Source organism: Chamaea fasciata, unplaced genomic scaffold (assembly GCF_029207755.1).
Source record: "Chamaea fasciata isolate MVZ Bird 193981 ecotype frontalis unplaced genomic scaffold, bChaFas1.0.hap1 SCAF_6, whole genome shotgun sequence".
NCBI classification, from domain to species: Eukaryota; Metazoa; Chordata; class Aves; order Passeriformes; family Sylviidae; genus Chamaea; species Chamaea fasciata.
In genome coordinates, this window is record NW_027094091.1 from 1,639,431 (window position 1) to 1,657,017 (window position 17,587).

At 62.3% G+C, this 17,587-nt stretch overlaps 2 protein-coding genes and 2 non-coding genes across 10 annotated transcripts in view; all 4 read right to left on the reverse strand.

Moving 5' to 3' along the window:
* Nucleotides 1-35: 35 nt before the first annotated feature.
* On the reverse strand, nucleotides 36-4,335 carry NOP56 (NOP56 ribonucleoprotein). Its single transcript, XM_066185168.1, has 12 exons — nucleotides 4,318-4,335; nucleotides 4,010-4,099; nucleotides 3,743-3,857; nucleotides 3,507-3,668; nucleotides 3,145-3,343; nucleotides 2,692-2,879; nucleotides 2,463-2,614; nucleotides 2,175-2,275; nucleotides 1,848-1,996; nucleotides 1,455-1,576; nucleotides 756-893; nucleotides 36-636 (listed from the first exon to the last, which is right to left on the reverse strand). Exons 1-12 carry the CDS (start codon nucleotides 4,318-4,320, stop codon nucleotides 406-408), a joined length of 1,650 nt encoding a protein of 549 aa, XP_066041265.1. The 5' UTR covers nucleotides 4,321-4,335; the 3' UTR covers nucleotides 36-405.
* On the reverse strand, nucleotides 964-1,032 carry LOC136291568 (small nucleolar RNA SNORD57). Its single transcript, XR_010721632.1, has one exon. It is a non-coding gene; the product is annotated as a small nucleolar RNA SNORD57 (small nucleolar RNA).
* On the reverse strand, nucleotides 1,692-1,764 carry LOC136291559 (small nucleolar RNA SNORD56). Its single transcript, XR_010721623.1, has one exon. It is a non-coding gene; the product is annotated as a small nucleolar RNA SNORD56 (small nucleolar RNA).
* Nucleotides 4,336-5,028: 693 nt separating the features above from the next.
* DCTN1 (dynactin subunit 1) overlaps nucleotides 5,029-17,587 on the reverse strand; it is a 49,923-nt gene continuing 37,364 nt past the window's right edge. For 5 of the 7 annotated variants that reach the window (XM_066185145.1, XM_066185144.1, XM_066185143.1 and 2 more), the window contains 19 exons: nucleotides 17,334-17,525; nucleotides 16,611-16,727; nucleotides 15,423-15,575; nucleotides 14,095-14,255; nucleotides 13,028-13,196; nucleotides 12,594-12,662; nucleotides 12,127-12,189; nucleotides 11,237-11,386; nucleotides 10,362-10,523; nucleotides 9,469-9,600; nucleotides 9,214-9,342; nucleotides 8,760-8,902; nucleotides 8,311-8,477; nucleotides 7,900-7,914; nucleotides 7,453-7,586; nucleotides 6,773-6,962; nucleotides 6,202-6,278; nucleotides 5,866-5,955; nucleotides 5,029-5,394 (listed from right to left, as the gene is read on the reverse strand). In XM_066185145.1, the coding sequence (XP_066041242.1) occupies nucleotides 5,257-5,394; nucleotides 5,866-5,955; nucleotides 6,202-6,278; nucleotides 6,773-6,962; nucleotides 7,453-7,586; nucleotides 7,900-7,914; nucleotides 8,311-8,477; nucleotides 8,760-8,902; nucleotides 9,214-9,342; nucleotides 9,469-9,600; nucleotides 10,362-10,523; nucleotides 11,237-11,386; nucleotides 12,127-12,189; nucleotides 12,594-12,662; nucleotides 13,028-13,196; nucleotides 14,095-14,255; nucleotides 15,423-15,575; nucleotides 16,611-16,727; nucleotides 17,334-17,525 (2,451 nt within the window). In that variant the 3' untranslated portion in view covers nucleotides 5,029-5,256. The remainder of the gene's footprint in view (nucleotides 5,395-5,865; nucleotides 5,956-6,201; nucleotides 6,279-6,772; nucleotides 6,963-7,452; nucleotides 7,587-7,899; nucleotides 7,915-8,310; nucleotides 8,478-8,759; nucleotides 8,903-9,213; nucleotides 9,343-9,468; nucleotides 9,601-10,361; nucleotides 10,524-11,236; nucleotides 11,387-12,126; nucleotides 12,190-12,593; nucleotides 12,663-13,027; nucleotides 13,197-14,094; nucleotides 14,256-15,422; nucleotides 15,576-16,610; nucleotides 16,728-17,333; nucleotides 17,526-17,587) is intronic. The other 2 variants (XM_066185142.1, XM_066185147.1) reach the window with 1 other exon arrangement.

The following is a 17,587-nucleotide window of genomic DNA, read 5'->3' on the forward strand; positions in this document are numbered from 1 at the left end:
TGGGCACCCCCTGCCACAGAGCAGGACAGGAGGGATCAGCAACAACCTCAGCCCTTTATTGGGGTTTGGGCACCGCGAGCGGGGCCGGGCCCCCTGCGCTGCACAGGGGACGCGGCTTGGGGACAGCCCAGGGTCCCCAAGGGACAGGGCTTGGGGACAGCCCCGCGCAGCCCAGGGTCCCCGGGGAAGGGGACACGGGGTTGGAAGTTCCACTGTGTAAGGCACAGTCCAGGGGCTGCTGGCGGCCAGAGGGGCTCGCCCCGGCCACGAGGGGCTGTGACAGGTTCCGAGTGGCCACAGTGCCACGGGACGGAGCTGGGGCCACCACGGGAATGGGCGAGTGGCCGCTCCTGGCTCCTGCCTGTCCGTCAGTCTGTCAGTCCGTGTGCTCACTGATCTCTGCTCCTAATCCTCCTCAGAGTCCTGAGCTGCTGCCCTCTTCTTCTTCTTTTTCTTCTTCTTCTTTTCCTCCTCCTCCTCCTGCTCAGGCTCTGCCACGACTTTCCTTTTCTTCTTGGGCAGTGGCTCCTCCTCCTCCTCCTCTTCTTCCTCCACCCCGTTCTCCTCAGGCTCTGACTCCTCTGGCTGCTGCTGCTTCTTCTTTTTCTTCTTCTTCTTGGCCCCCACGTCGTTGTCCTGTGGGGAGCCCCCCATCAGCTCTGACCCATCCCTTAGGGGCACAGGGACCCCCCTGGCACCAGGAGCATCCAGGACACGGCCAGGCCCCCCAAGTGTCCCACCCTCATCCCCCTCACCTCTGTCTCCATCAGGGAGTTCTCCGCCAGCTCCTCGGCGGCCGCTGCCAGGGCCTCCAGCCGCCGCTTCTCCCTCTTCTTCCTCTTCTTCTCCTTCTTCTCCTGCCTCCTCTTCACCTCAGCCACCACCTCGCTGGCCTGGGGACACACGTGGGGACGTGAGCGAGGGGACAGGTGACAGGGTTTGTCCCCACACCCGGCACGGGTCGGATCAGACTCATTAAATCAGTCTTTGGCCTCCACAGCGGGTCAGGATGGCACAGTGACATCACCTCCGACACGGGCCCTGGGCTTCATCCCCTGCGCCTCAGTATCATCATCACCACAGCATCTCACCATCATCACCTTCATCCCCCAGCACCTCACCATCATCATCAGCCTCCCAGAGCTCCCAGCACCTCACCATCACATTCATCACCTCCACCACCTTCACTGCCCCCCACCACCTCCCATTCACAACCTTCATCCCCTGGTGCCTCGCTACTGCCATCTTCATCTCCCTCAAGACCTCAACTCCATCATCTTCATCACCCCAACACTTCCACCATTTTCACATCAGCACCTCGCCTCAGTCACCTTCTTCACCTTTCCAGCACCTCACCTCCATCTTTATCTCCCCCAAGACCTCACCACCTCCTCCCCCATCTCTCCCTCACCCCTCTTCTTCATCCCTCAGCATCCCCTCCTCCTCCTCCTCACCTCCACCACGGCCTCCTTCATCACCTCCAGGTTCTTGCGGGGCGGCTCCCCGGTCTCGTAGAAGGCCAAGCGCTCCTCCACCTGCTCCCGCAGCTTGTCCCCGAAGACACTGGTGGGGACCTCTGCAGGGAGGGGACGGGGGAGGCTCAGCACTCACCCTGCACCCCCAAACCCCCCAGAGTCACCCCCAAACCCCCCCGAGTCACCCCCAAATCCTCCCAGAGCCCCCCCCGTGCTCTGCTCAGCCCAGAGGAGTCACCATTCACACAGGGTGAGATGCTGTTGACGAAAAATATTCCCATCACTGCAGAGCGACCCCGAATCCCCCCTGGTGCCCACTCTGGCCATGTCTGTGCCCCACTGAAGCCCCCCAGGAGCGCCCCCCAAGCCCACCTGAGAAGCAGTCGATGCGCGAGGCGATGGTGCACTTGTTGGCCAGGTAGCGCGAGATCCGCCCCTTGTTCTTGGCGGCCGCGCGCCCGATGAAGGTGGAGTGGAAGATGAGCCCGTACTTGGGGGTGTTCCCCCGCGTCTTCAGCGCCCTGCGAGGGGCCGGGGCGGTGGTCAGCACCCCCCTGAACGCAGCCCCCACCCACGGAGAGCCCCTCCCCAGCCCGCCGTGCTCCGGGGGCCGCTCAGACTGGGGCCGGCTGCTCACGGCCCCGGGAGAGTCACAGCCGTGAGCCCGCGTCTGCCATCACCGCGACTCCCCGGCGGTACCTGAACAGCGCCTTCTCGGCGCCCAGGATCTGCACCGTGGACGCCGGGTACTTGGCCAGGTTGGTCAGGCTGCCGGCGTGAGAGATGAGGCGGGCGCCCACCTAGGGGACAGCACGGGGGGGTTACAGGTGGCACTGAAACCCCTGAGGGGACACAGAGCCCTCCACGGGCCGGGGATCAGCAGTGGAAGCATCAGCAGCACAGCTCAGTGGATTGACAGATTCACTCTGACATCATCTCCGCGGCTGAGGAGGTGACGGGGCGGGGGACGACCCCGGGGACACTCACCACCTCCCCGATGAGGGCGGACAGGCTGGGAGCCACCTGGCTCATCTTGGAGCGCAGGTACTCCTGCAGCCCCTTGCGGTAGTCGGACAGCGAGATGACGCGGCGGGAGAAGCTCTCGATGTTGATGAGGTCCAGGGGGGAGATGTCCATCCCTGGGGGCGGCACGGGGTGAGCGGCAGCACTGACCACGCGGCCAGGCCCCCCCCGAGCCCCTCAGAGCCCCTCTCACCCATGGAGGAGCGGGAGGCCTCCAGGATGGCCTGGGCCTTGGCGCTGTCCATGACGATCTCCTCCAGCCCCTCCAGGCTCTCCTCGCTCAGCTCCCGGCGGTTCCCGATGAATTTGGCCACCCGGCAGTACGTGGAGTTCTCGGGGACGATCTTGATCAGCTCGGGGAAGTGATATCCGTACCACTCCCTGCGGGGACAGGGACACGGTCACCAGCACAGGGACACAGAGCCCCACCACGGCTCTGTGCGTCCCCAGGCCACCCCACCACGTTCCCAAATGTCCCCCCCGGTCCGTGCCGTGGCCCTGTGGCCCGGCCAGTGGCCCTTGGGGAGCTGCTGTCCCTCCCCGGTCTGTACAGGCGGCTGGAGCAGTGTCAGCTGCCTGTGGTAAGCATGGGGAGGGGAGACCCCCAAACCCTTTAACCCCCCCCCCCAGATCTGTCCCCACTGACCGGACACGCATGGAGAAGGTGTTGATGTCCTTGTCCAGCTGGTCCAGCAGGCTGATGGACTGGATGATCATGTTGTCCACCCTGTGCACGTTGAACTTCACCTTGGCCCGGGAGTAGCTGTGGCCCAGCCCCAGCTGGGCTTTGGCCGCCGACTGCGCCGTGAGGCCTCGGACCAGGGCTGGGAAATGCAGCCGGATCCCTGCGGGGACACGGGGCTCACCACGTGGGGACACTGAGCTGCCACCACGGCACACCTCACAACAATGCCACCGCGTCCCCGCCACTCCTCGCCCCTCCCAGACGAATCCTGACCAAACCAGGACCCCACCGAGATGTCCCCCGTCCCCTCTGTCCCCACTCACCGCGCATGAGCTCGGCCACCACGCCGCCGGTCTGGCACTGCACCCCCAGCTCCTCCAGCACGGCCGCGCCCATCTTGACATCGCCCACCCCCAGCACCACCTTCTTCCTCTTGGGCGGTAGCGCCGTGTCCAGCAGCAGCCGCAGGTCCTCGTGCAGGACTCCTGCGGGACACGGAGGGCTCAGGGCGGCCCGGGGAGCCCCCCGGGGGGTGCCGGTGCCCCGGCCCCGCGCTCACCCTCGGACACGGCGTTCATGTTCTCCAGCGCGCTCTGCGCCGAGCGGAACGGCGAGAACGCCACGAGCTTCACCACGTTGTGGAACTTGCCCAGCGTGAGGACGCTCTCCTCCACCTGCGCGGGGGCTCCGGTTACCACGGGGAACGAGCCCCGGAGTGCCCCGACCCCTCCCGGCCTTTCCCCTCTCCCCGTTCCCGCTGCGTCCCCTGCCCGTCCTCGTCCTTCCCCCGCTCCGATCCCCGGTTCCCCCGTTCCGGTTCCCGTACCTGCGGCAGCAGGAGGCCGATCTCCTCCACCTCTCGCACGGCGAACAGCGCGTACCCGGCCGCATGTTCGAAGAGCACGTGCAGCAGCACCTGCGGCACCGAGGGCTCCGCTCACCGGGGGCGGCACCCCGGCCGCGCTCCCGCCCATCCCCGCGCCCGCCGCCCCACCGGAGCGCCCGGCCCGGCCCGATGCGGCTCCCCCGGCCTCCCCCGGGTGCCGGCCCGGCCCGATGCGGTCGGAGGGGGCCCCTGAACCACCCCCAACTCCCGATGGCGGCGGATGCGGCCCGGGCCCGTCCCGCACTCACCATGGTGCCCCCGCCGCCGCCGCTGCCCGGAACTGACGGCTTGTTCCCGCCGGAACCCCGCCTCCTTCTCCCTCCACCAGTCAGCGCCCACTGCGCCGCGCCCTCCGCCAATCACCGCGGGCCACCCTCCATGGGCCCGCCCCGCAGCCAATCAGGCAGCGGAGGGGCTGATCCCCGCCCCTTCGGCGGCTCCTGCCAATCAGAGCCGGGAGGGGGCGTTTCTTTCCGCCTTTTCCTGCGCGCCGACCAATGGGAGCTGAGCGCGCGGCCCCAGCCCCGCCCCTTCCCGCGCTGTTCGCTGCGCGCGCGGCCGCACGTGGCGGGACCCGGCACCCCCAGTGTCCCCTCGGTGCCATCCCGGGACCCCCCAATGGCCCCGTGTCCCCTCCCGGGGCGCCCAGAGCCCTCCCGATCCCCTCCTGGGACCGTCAGTGCCCTCCAAGTGTTCCCCTGGTCCCAGCCGGGACCCCCAAATGTCTCCCGGTGCTGCCGGTGCCATCCCAGGATCCCCAAATGTCCCCGTGCTTCCATCCTGGGGTTTTCTGTGACCCTCGGGGTCCTCAGTCCCTTCCCGGGACTCCCTGTGACCCCCCCCCCCCGGTCCCCTTTAACGCTCCCCAGTGTCGCACCCGGAGCCCCTCGTGTCCCCCCAGTCCCCTCCCGTGTCCCCCGCGGTGTCCCCGCGGCGGTGCCCAGCTCCAGGCGCAGGAAGCACATCCAGGGAAGTTTTATTGGATGTCGGGAGCACGGGCGGGCCGCAGCCCCGGCCCCGCGGGGGTCCCGGGGGGGGTCTGTAGTGTCCGAGAGCAGCGCGGGGGGAGGCCCGGATCCCCCCGGGGGAAGCGGCTCCGGCTCCCACCCGCGAGTGGGGCCGGGCTGGGGGAGAAGCGGAGAGTCCCGAGGGTGGGGACAGCGGGGTCGGGGTCCCTCGGGGGCGGCTCAGGCGACGAAGTGCTGGCGGAGGTGCTGGAGCAGGTCGGGGGTGAGCAGCACCCGGTGGGCCTGGCCGTGCCCCGGCGCGCACGGGATCGTCACCCGCCCGCACAGCGCCGGGCCCTGCGCCTGCTCCTGCTTGGCCTGCGGGGACAGCGCCACGCCCTCAGTGTCCCCGGGCCACCCGCTGCTCTCCTGGGCGTCCCCACCCCGCCACCGTGTCCCCAAGGCACGGGATGTGGTGGCTGTTGTGGGTCACGGGGTGCTGGCGGATCCCTTGGGAATGGGGGATCCCTCGGGATTGGGGGATTGTCAGAGCAGGGGTCCCTCGAAATTGGGGATCAGGAACAGGAGCTCCTTGGGATTGATTTGGGCCCCTTGGGAATGGGAAATTCTTATGATTGGGGTCCCCTCAGGATTGGGGGTTCCTTGAGATTGGGGTCCCTCGGAAATGGGGGGACTTGAGGAATGAGGGATTTTTGTGACTGGTGTCTCTTGGAATCGGGGCTCCCTCAGGAACGGGGGTCCCTGGAGATTGGGGGACTCCTTTGGGATTGGGGTCCCTCAGGATTGGGGCCCCTTGGAGCTGGGGGTCCCTCGGGATCGGGGTCTCACCTTCAGGAAGGAAGAGGACGGGAAGGTGCCGAAGGTAGTGGAGACGCCGGCGCCCGGCTGCTGCTGAACCATCTCCCTCAGCGTGTCGTCCTGGGGGGCACAGCAAGGTCACCCCAAAACCCACCCCATGGAGACCCTCGTCACCCCCTAGAGCCCCTCGCCCACCCAGGTCACAAGGCAGAGGGGTCAAACTCAAATGGTTTGGGAGGAGGACGGGAACAGGCAGCACCTTGTCCCCTCACTGCCACCAGGTGCCACCAGCCTCAGCCTGGGGGTCTGGAGGGCTGGGCTGGGGGTGCCACCAGGTCCCCCACCCCGGAGAAGACCCTTCCTCACCTTCAGGGCGTCGATGGAGTTCTTGAGGGCGCAGAGCCGGGCTGTCTGCTCCAGCAGCCGCGCCGACGAGCTCCTCGCTGCGGGAAACGGGAAGGGAGGGATGAGCCGTGGGGACAGGGACACAGCTGTGACCCCCTTGGGTCAGCACCAGGGGGTTTGGTCTCCCCAGGTCGGTACCGGGGGATTTCAGGAGGTTTGATCTCCTCAGGTTGGTACCGGGTGGGTTTAGGGGGATTTTGACCTCCTTGGATTAGTTCCAGGGGGGTTTCAGGGGTTTGGGGGCTCCCCAGCAGGGACAGGCTGAGCCACCCCAGAGCAGCTCAGCCCCTGAACACCGAGCCACGTCCCCAACACACCAACAGCCCTGAGGGGGACAGGGCTGGGCTCTGTGGGGACACAGGGCTGTCCCCCTCAACCCAGACACCCCAACCGTGCCGCCAGAGCAGACCCCTCACCCTGGATCCCACCCCGCAGTGGATGGGACATCGCTGCCAACCCCTCTGCGGGCAGGAGGACAACACGGGGACGCCACAACCCGTCCCCAGCCCAAGGAATTTAATGTAGGACCTACTGGATTTGCTCTGCCTCATGTCCACCACCTTGGCGTTGGCGCTGAGCTGGTAGAGGGTCTCCAGGAGCTGCGTGGTCTTGCGGTAGAGGCTCTGCGTGGGCAGCCCCTCGCCCGGCCGGTCCCGCGCCACGGCCACCCGCGGCACCTGCAGCGGGGCCAGGCTGGCCAGCTCCATCTTCATCTGGGCGCCCTGGGAGCCAAAAACCGGAGTCAGGGACACGGGGAACAGGGAAAACGCCAGGAAAAGGCCCTGGGACGGCCATGGAAGTGACACGGGGCTTGCACTTTTGGGTGGTTGGAGCTGGGAGCTGTTAACGAGCTGCTGCATCCCGCCCATGAATTAATATCCGTTACAAGAGTTGGGTAATTGGATTATCTGCTGCTGTGCCCCGTGGGGTGTTCATTAATCAATGAATCAATTAATCCGATTCAGTGGTGTCTGGACCGAGGGGACCAGGGCTGGCAGGGACATCACCAGCACCCCCAGATCCCCCAGTTCCATCGGCATTCCCAGCTCCCAGTGCTGAGCCCGCTCTCAGCCCCTTCCCCTGGAACCCTCCAGATGAGAGCCTGTTCTCCAGCTCATCCCATATCCCACAGGGATCACATCCCACATTCCACATGGATTCCATCCCACAGGGAACACATCCCACAGGGATCCCGTCCCATTCCCCCCCGACCTTGAGCAGGTTGTTCTCGTTCTTGAGGTGTTTCAGGGAGAGCTGGAGGGCGTCGATCTGCTGGAGCAGGAGGGGTGAATCCTTCACCTGGACAGGTCCGGAGCCGCCTCCCGGCACCTGCCCGGCACCGACACCTGCGGAGGGGCGCCCACGTCAGCGGTGCCACCCGTGACGGTGGCACAGGGACACAGCGTGCTGTCACCTCCCTGGAGGAGTCCCACCAACTCCCAGTGCCCCTTCCCCAGGCTCTCCAGGTGGGGGTCACCCCACTCCGCATCCACCACAGTTCCATGCTCATCCCTCCCTTTCCAACCAGGGCCAGCAGCATCCGAGCAGGACCTGGATCCTTCCCTGGCTCCCAAACGGAGCCGTGTCCCAGGGTTTGGGTGTCCCGGGATTTCCTCTCCCCTCCATGCACTGGGGGCTGCATGCAGGGTGTGTCCGTACCTCGCTGCTGTTCCTCTGCAGCACAGAGAGAGGGGCCAGGAGAGACAAGAAAAATCAGGATTAAAGGCCCGGATTGGGCAGGAGAAGAGCTGCGGCTGGAGCTCCCACTGGACAATCTGGGGCTGACCCCATTCCCAGCAGCTGGGAGTGACCCAAGCAGCACCCCTGCAATGCTCCCCCAGAGCCAGAGGTTTGGCACGGAGCTCCCAGGCCGCTCCTGCTCCTTTGGGAATGAGAACGTGCCAGCAACATTCCTGGAAGCCACCACTGGGGGAATGTGGGAGAGGCTGTGGCTCCACGAGAGCCAGGAGCTGCAGTGGGAGCAGCATTTTCCCAAATTCTTGGTCACTCCTGTGCCAGGGAGACAGCCCAGCCCCGTTCCAGCCGTGTCCAGGGCCGCTGGTCACTCACCTCCGGCGATGCCGGACACGATGGAGGCCACGCCCGAGGCCGGGGCCCCCCGCAGCCCCTCAATGGTCCTCTTGGACTGGTTGTTCAGGCGCTGCTTCAGCTCCACCTTCTCTGACTCCAGCTGGTCAATGTCAGCCTGGAGAGCGTCCATGGTCTCCTCAAACTCCCTGGGAGGAGCACACGGAGGGATGTGTGAGGCCAGGGATGCTCCTGATCCAGGACTCCCTCATCCTGTCCCTCCATTTCCTTGTCCCCAGTCCCTCTCCAGCTCTCCTGGAGCCCCTTTAGGCACTGGAAGGGGCTCTGAGCTCTCCCTGGAGCCCTCCCTTCTCCAGGGGAACATTCCCAGCCCTCCCAGCCCGGCTCCAGAGCAGAGGGAATCCAGCTCCTGGAGCAGCTCCGTGGCTTCCTCTGGATGAGCTCCACCAGCTGCACACCCCCAAACTCACTTCTCCTTCTTTTTGAGCAGCGTCTGGGTCTCATCCAGCTTGGTCTGGATCTTTTCCACGCGGTCATCCGCGTCCTTGGACGCGCTGTCCAGCTTCTTCTCCAGCAGGCTGAGCCGCACGTTGGCCTCGCTGAGCTCCTCGCCCTGGAGCGGCAGGCAAGGGAATCAGGGAGCTCCGGGGAGCCCCCAAATCACCAGCACCCACAGCTGGAACCCACAACAGCTCCCAGCTCCCACCCCGTGCACCCCAGGACACGGTGGGGGCGAGATCTGGATGGCAGCGCCTCCCTGCCCACGGGAAAAACATCCCCAGGAGACCTGGATGGGGGCTTGGGATCGGCATCTCCGTAGGTAGGATGTCACCAGGAGTGTGGAGGTGAATCCCACAGCAGCCAGGAAGGCAGGGATGGGTGAGGAGGAGCCAGGAAGGCAGGGATCAGTGAGGAGCACCTCACCTTGATCTTGAGGGACTTCTTCAGCTCCTTGATGACCGTCTCCCTGTCCTCCAGCTTCAGCCCCAGCCCCTCAGCATCCGTGATCTCCGCCCGGAGCGCGGCCGCCCGGAGCTCCGCCGGCGGCGTGGGCTGGACCAGCGGGGACAATCGGGATTTTAGGAAGAATCCCAGACCCTGCAGCTGCCCAGCTCCCTGTGCTGGTCACCCACAGCCCCCTGGTGACCGTGGGCAGTGACAGAACAGAGCCCAACCCACCTTGTTCTGCGGGCGGTCGGCGTCGTACTCGCCCTCCTGCATGGCCGTGGCCATCTTGTTCATGGTGGCCATGAGGATGCTGCAGGACTGGCGCAGGCACTCGTAGGGATTGATGCCCTGGGAGCCGTAAATCTGGGAAAGATGGGAAGGATGTGGGTGGTGGCCCTGGGCCGGGCTCACAGCCCCTGACCCACATCCCACGACTGGTGTTTCCCTCTGATGGTCAAGGATGTTCCTCTGATATTCAAGGGTGTCTCCCTGATGTTTAAGGGTGTCCCTCGGATGTTTAGGATGTTCCTCTGATGTTTAAGGGTGTCCCTCGGATGTTTAAGAATCATCCTTAAAATCCACATCCAAGACAAAACCTTCACTTCCATCAACAAATCCAACCGACAGAACGCAAAAAAATTCCACGCGCAAAAATCAACGTAACACCGACCACAAGTGGACGATTTACACGAACCCCCACCCCTTGTCCCTTCACCGCAATTACACCAAAATCGGCACAAAATCCCGAGACACCACATCCATTGTGCCCAGGGAAAGAGATGGAAAAGGCTCTGGAGAGCTGAGGGGGCTCAGCCTGGAGAAACGGAGGCTCAGGGGGGGACTTCTCCTCTCTCTACAAGAATTCCCCACGATCATTCCCTATGAATGGCGATGGAATGTGGGAATACGGATGGGATACCCTGCAAACACCTGGCAAAACCCCACCACATGCCCTCAGAGAGAACCACGGAGCTGCAGGACGAGGCACCGTGCACGTGGCATTCCCTGGCAGCATTCCAGCTGGGAATGGTAGGAAGGGTGGGAGGAGGGAGGGAGGGAGGGAGGGAGGGAAGGAAGGAAGGAAAAGGGAAAGGGAATGGGAAGGAAAAGGAGGGATGTCCCACCTGCTCGCTGACTTTGAAGGCCAGCTCCTCGAGGCGTGGGGCCGGCAGCCCCTCGTTCTCGGCCAGCGGCGCGATCAGCTGCGCCCCGGCCGCCGCCACCTCCTGCAGCACGGCCACCACCCACGTCAGGTGCTTCCGGCATTCCAGCAGCGTGTCCGACACCTGGCAGGGGAAAAACGGGATGAGAGGGAACGACACGGACATTGTGGGCTCCTGGAATCCACACGTGCCCCGGGATCGTCGCTGGGATTGGGGGAAATAACGGGAAGGTGGAGGGGAACCAGGTCCTGGGTGGGAATCCAGGTGTCCATCCGAGATGGGAACACAAAATCCAGATGACACATCCATTGTGTCCAGGGAAGGAGCTCCAGGGGCGGCTGAGGGAGCTGGGAAAGGGGCTCAGCCTGGACAAAAGAGGGATCGGGGGGACCCTGTGGCTCTGCACAACTCCCTGACAGGAGGCGGCAGCCGGGGAGCGGATTTGGGATCTTATCCCAGGGAACAGGGACAGGAGGAGAGGGAACGGCCTCAGGCTGTGCCAGCTTGGATATTGGGAAAATTCCTCCTGGGAAGGGCTGTCCCACCCTGGCACAACTGCCCAGGACAGGGGGAAGTCCCCATCCCTGGGGGGTTTAACATCCACACGGATCACGTGGTCAGTGATGGCCTCAGCAGTGCTGGCAGGGTAGTCGCACTCGGTGATCTCCGAGGGATTTTCCAACCTAAACCAATCCCTGATTCCACGATCCCAGCTCAGTTCCCACCACTTCCCTCCACCCTGAGCTGCTGCCCAGCTGTCCCGGGGCGTTTGCTGCCAGCCCAGTGCATCTCAGAGCTCCCAGTTTGTGCCTGAGGGGCGTCCCTGCCCTGCTCACCTGCGCTCCGAATCCCAGGGCCGCGGGAATTCCCGGCGCGTCCGTGCCCGGCATGCGGCGCCGGATCTTCTTGCAGAACTGGCGGATGTCGCTGCACGACGTCTCCAGGTCCTTGAGCAGGATGGCCAGGTCGGCCACCTCCTGCCCGGCCTGGGGACACAGAGGGACCTCAGAGGGACATCGGGACGCGGGGACCTCAGAGGGATACAGGGAGGGGCACAGGGACGGAGGGACTTAGACGGATCTCAGAGGGACATGGGGACAGAGGGACGTGGGGACACGAGGGACCTTAGAGAGAGGGACCTCAGAGGGACACAGGGAGAGAGAGGGACCTCAGAGGGACATGGAGGGACATGGGGACCTCAGAGGGACATCAGGACATGGGGACCTCAGAGGGGACACAGGGACAGGGAGGGGCACAGGGACAGAGGGACTTAGACGGATCTCAGAGGGACATGGGGACAGAGGGACATGGGGACACAAAGGGACCTCAGATGGAGGGAACCTCAGAGGGACACAGGGAGAGAGGGACATTAGAGGGACACTGGGACATACGGACCTCAGAGGGGCATGGGGACAAGAGGGACTGTAGACAGAGGGACCTCAGAAGGTCACAGGGAGAGAGAGGGACATGGAGGCACCTCAGAGGGACACGGGGACACAGAGGGACCTTAGGCAGAGGGAGCTCTGACAAACACAGAGAGGGACCTCAGAGGGACATGAGGAGACAGAGGGATTTTAGAGGGACATGGAGACAGAGAAGGACATCAGACAGAGGGATGAGAAGGGATCTCAGACAGAGGGACACGGGGACAGCAGGAAGTTGGGACGTGCCCAGCCATCCTGGCAGGTGCTACCTGGAGAAGATCCTACCTGGAGGAAGATCCTACCTGGAGGAAGGCCCGCAGCCGGCACACCTCCACCCCCATGCAGTCCAAGGCACTCTGGGTGAACTGTGGGCACAGGCACAGGGAGCCTCAGCAAAGGGACAGGGACAGGAGGGGTCCCAGGAATTCCAGGATGGAGCCTGCCACCACCCCAGGATGTTCAGGAGCAGGGAAACGGGCTGAGGCAGTCAGGTAACTTTTGGTCTGTTTTGGTTTTACCCAGGGGATGCAGGATGTTGGTTCTTCCCTTGGGAAATCCAGGAAACAACCCCCACCCTGAGACACGAGGGTCTCCACATCCCCATTCCCGCTCTTCTCGTCCCCATGTCCCCATTCCCTGACCCCAGTGCCACCACTGGGGAAGAGTGGCTGCACTGGGGAGCGGCAGCAGGGGCACCTCCCCTCCCACAGGGATCCTGGGGGACACAAAGGTGGAAAAGAGGGATCAGGGAAGGGTTGTCCCTACTCACCTTGATGTGGTCGGCCAGCTGCAGGGTGCAGTCCTCAGCCTGGTCGGCCAGGTGGATGCTGTACAGGTGCTGTGGGAATGGCAGGATCAGCACCCACAGGTGTTGGCACACACGGAAAAATCCAGTGTGGGAACACTCAAAAAAAAAAAACCAAACCAACCCACCCCAAATTTTGAGGGTTTGGGCCATTTTTAATATGGAAGTAACGACAGTGCCCCAAAAGAGCTGGTGGTGCTTAATTCCACAGGTCAGCAGCGTGGAAGGGAGGAATGTGGGACAGGAAAACCAGATCCCCCAGGGACACAGAGCAGGGGACATCACCCAAAGGAAAGGGCCGCCAAAAGGAGCTAAATCCCAGCTGATCCACGGCCCAGGGGCTGGATATCCCACAGGTGAGGCGTCACCTGCCCTCAGTGTCACCCCCCCAGCCCCACCTGGTAGTACTTGATGGCTTTGGTGAGCGGCTCCACGTTGACGGTCTCGTCCAGCTGGTCCTTGTGCAGCAGCTCGATCAGGAAGTCCAGGGAGCGCTCGTGGACGCTCATCTCGGGGTACAGGGTCCCCACCTTCTTGTACACCTCCACACTGCAGCGGTTCAGGGCCCTGAGGGGACAGGGACAAAGGGGATGAGTGTGTCTCCGGGCAGGACATGGCAAATTGGAGCCCTGCCGGCCTGGGGACAGGGACACAGCCATGACCTGGCTGGTGCTGGAGCACTGGCTCCTTCCCAGGGAGGTTCAGGGAGATGTGACCCCTCACAAGGGAACAAGGGAGTCCTGCTGGTTTTTTCTAGCCTGGCTCCCAAAATTCCTTCATGTGTCACCTCTTGGGAAGGAGAAGGGGAACCCAGCCTTCTTTTCTAGCCCGGTTCCCAAAATCCCTTCCCATGGCACCCCTTGGGAAGGACACTGAGAGGTCACAGAGAAGGGGATCCTGCTGGTTTTTTCTAGACTGGCTCCCAAAATCCCTTCATGTGCCATCTCTTGGGAAGGACACACAGAGAAGAGGATCCTCATAAGGGAATAAAGGGATCCCACCGCTTTTTTCTAGCCTGGTTCCCAAAATCCCTTCCCATGTCACCCCTTGGGAAGGACACAGACTGGCCATGGAGAAGTGGATCCTCACAAGGGAATAAGGGGGATTCTGGCCCCCAGAATCCGTTCCATTGCCACCCTTTGAGAGGGACACTGAGAGGTCCTGGAGAGACAGATCCCCCAGCTTTGTTCCAGCCCAGCTCCCAGGATCCTGTGTGATCTCTTGGGGGACACACAGAGGTCACGGAGAAAGGGATCCCACTGGTTTTCCGTTTTTTCCTAGCCCAGCTCCCAAACTCCCTTTCCATGTCACCCCTTGGGACAGACACACGAGGAGGGTCACAGAGAAATGACCCCATGGCGAGGCAATAAAATCCATCCCACCCCCCTTTCCCAGCCCGGCTCCCCAAATCCCTGGAACTCCGGGCGCAGAGGGAGGGAAGGGACGGGCCGGGGCGGGCACTCACTGCTCGTATTTGTGGAGCGTGGCCTGGAGCAGGCTCAGGGAATAGACGAGGCCGGCGGCGAAGCTGAGCTGCTCGCCCGCGGCTCCTCGCAGCCCCGCCCGCTCCGCGCAGCTCTCGCTCAGCTCGAACCTCTCCTGCGCCTGTTTGCTGATCAGCTCGGCCTGCGGGGGACAGGGAAATCCTTCAGGGCATCCCATGTTTCCCTTCTGTGTCCCGCTGAGCCACGGATAACAGCCCCTGCAGCCCCCAAAAAGTGACGTGTCCTTGTAAAGTGACCACTGGCACGGCGGTGGAGCAGCGCTCCCACCGCTGAGTCACCGCCCCGGGGCTGCTTCCTCCCCTTCTCTTCTCCCAGAATGTGGGAAATGGATTTGTAGAGAATTCTGAAAGCCTGACGGAAGGCTCACATAGGATGCATCTGTATGCAAACTTGGAGATAAGAAATGCTGATTTAGAAATACCATGGAATAGGACAGGCATTGTTCGAGAGAGAAATGGAACTGGAAACAAGTTTCAAATTCCGGCCTTGCAAATAAGACTGGATGCTTTGGAGAAATAGAACTGCGAAAGGTGCATTGTAGTAGGACGCACGAGGGGTAATTTTAGATGATTGGCTTTAGGGCATCAACAACATTGTGTGGCAGAAGCTGATAGGCCAAGAAATGCTTATAATGTGTTGTGATTAGGAAATAGTTTGGCTTCTGATTATAATGGCGTGAATTATAACATCTGCATTGTCTCACCCTTCACGTGAGACTGAAAACGGAATAAAAGAATGCAGGATGCAGTACCTACTCACATTGTATGTATTTGTATGTAAACTTTGGGAGCCTTCTGTCAGGCTTTGAGAATTCTCTACAAATCCGTTTCCCACACAGACCACTTCATCGTCGTGGAACCACGGAATTATTTAGGTTGGAAAAGTCCCTTAAGACCATTGAGCCCAGCTGTTCCCCCAGCACCACCACTGACAATGTCCCCAAGTGCCACATTCACGGAGCTGGGGACCCCACCACTGTCCTGAGCAGCTGTGCCAGGGCTGGACACCTCTTGCCAGAAGGAATTTTCCCAATATCCCACCTGAACCCCTCCAGGCATGGCGACTCCAGTCACTCAAAACTTTGGGAACAGTAAACACTCAAAACCCCCAGTTCCCCCGGGAATTCCATTTTTTAAACGGAAGTAACAACAGCACCCCAAAAAGAGCTGGTGGTGCTTAATTCCACAGCTCAGCAGCGTGGAAAGAAGGGATGTGGGATGGGAGAACCACATCCCCCTGGGGACAAAGGTGTCCTTTCCCAGCCTGGGCTGTCCCCAGCCTGTCCCACCTTGCAGATGAGGCGCGGGATGAGCAGGAGCACCAGGACGCAGTCGTGGTCGCCGCCGTGCCGCAGGAAGCTGTCGGGCATGAAGGAGGTGAGGAGGGACACGTGGCGGTTGGCCTGCTGCACTTCCATCTGCCGCAGCTCCATCTCGATGGCCTGAGGGGACACGCGGTCACACGGCTGCTCCGGAGCCTCCCCAGCTCAGGGGGGATAAATCATGGGATGCTGTTCCTTCGGAGAACGCCTCAATGCCTGTCTGGGATCTCCCAACCAAGCCAGGGCCACCCCCCGTGGGCCTGATATTTCTGGGTCTGAGAGATTTTCGCCTGCTAGCAGCTGCTAACTTTTTCCCAAGGAAAAACTTCCCAAGAAAGCTTCTTCTCAAAAGAATCTTGGCCAACAACTCTCCTTTCTCAAAACAGTCTTTGTCCAGGTGGAGTTTTTGCTGTTTCTCTAGTTTAACCAACGGCATTAGAGAGGTGCTGTTCCTATTCACCAAGCATGTTAAGTCTGTATGGGAACACCTTATAAAAGGTAGGTACAATTAGACAATGAAGCTTTTTTTCCATGCTCTTTGCCTTCTGAAATATTTGGAGTCTCTCATCTTTCTTCCGTGTCCTACGACGACAACCCCCTGCCATGGGCCCCTTCCACTAGTCCGGGGTGCTCCAGCCTGACCTTGGACACTTCCAGGGGTGGGGTAGCCAGAGTTTCTTTTGGAAATCCATTCCAGGGCCTCCCCACCCTCCCAGGGAAGAATTTCTTCCCAATGTCCCATCTATCCCTGCTCTCTGGCAGTGGGAAGCCATTCCCTGTGTCCTGGAGCTCCATCCCCTTGTCCCCAGGCCCTCTCCAGCTCTCCTGGAACCCCTTTAAGCTCTCACAGGGGACCTGAGGTCTCCCCAGAGCCTTCCCTTCTCCAGGTGAACACTCCCAGTTCTCCCAGCCTGGCTGCCGAGCAGAAGGGCTCCAAAATCATGGAATGGTTTGGGTTGGAAGGACTTTAAAGCCCATCCTGTGCTACCCCATGTCATGGGCAGGGACACCTCCCACTATCCCAGGCTGCTTCGAGCCCTGTCCAGCCTGGCTTTGGACACTTCCAGGGATCCAGAGACAGCCACAACTCTGGGAGTACCCTGGAGCCTGTCCCAGGGCATGGATAAGCCCATCCAGGTCTCCTGCTGGCCCTACCTTGGCGTGGGCTTTTGTCTCAGCAAATTTGATCTTGAAGTCGAACATCTCAGGGGGCGGCTGCTGCTGCTTCTCTGCAGACGCTTCCTGCTGGCTCATCAGCTCCCTGTTCACGTCCTGGGCACAAGGAGATGGGACACGGGGACATGGAGACCAGGGACCCTCAGCAAAGCCCTCCCCAAACCTCCCAGCACCTCCTCCTTGGGGGGCTCCTTGTGCAACACCCACTGAAGGCAGAGGGAGAGGCACCAAACGTGTTCCAGCCCAGAAATATCCACAGGCTCATTCCCCAGCTCCCTTCCCTGCCAGGACACCCGAGCCCAGGGCTGGCATAGCCCCCACAGGGAAGAACTTTTTCCCAATATCCCATCTAAATCTCCACTTTTCCAGTGGGAAGCCATTCCCTGTGACCTGTCCCTCCAACCCTTGTCCCAAGCCCCTCTCCAGCTCTCCTGGAGCCCCTTTAAGGCCCTGGAAGGGGCTCTGAGGTCTCCTTGAAGCCTTTCCTTCTCCAGGCTGGACATTCCCAGCTGTCCCAGCCTGTCCCTGTTGGAAAAGGCACTAGGGGGTCCTCATGGAAGCTCCACAAGGAACCCACTCAGCTCCAAGCCGTGTCCTCCCGTGCCCAGGTCCACCAGACATTCCCAGAGGATGCTCCCCCTGTCTCTCCTGGCCACCAGGTGATCTCCAGGAGGAGCTGGGGGTGTCCCCAGGGGGCCTCACCTGCAGGTGAGCCGTGAGCTCCCGGTACTTTTTGATGGTCTGCTGGTAGTCGGCCACGGTCTCCTGCGCGGCCTCCACGCGCTTCTCGGCCTCGCGCACGCGCGCCGTGGCCATGTCCAGCTGCTCCCGCAGCTCCAGCTCCGTCTCCCGGGCGTTCTCCTGCAGCTCGTCGTTCATCTCGTTCATGGCTTCCTGCCGGGAGGTGGCCCCGCGGGGACAAAGTCACACGGCGCGGCTCAGGCGTGTCCCAGCAC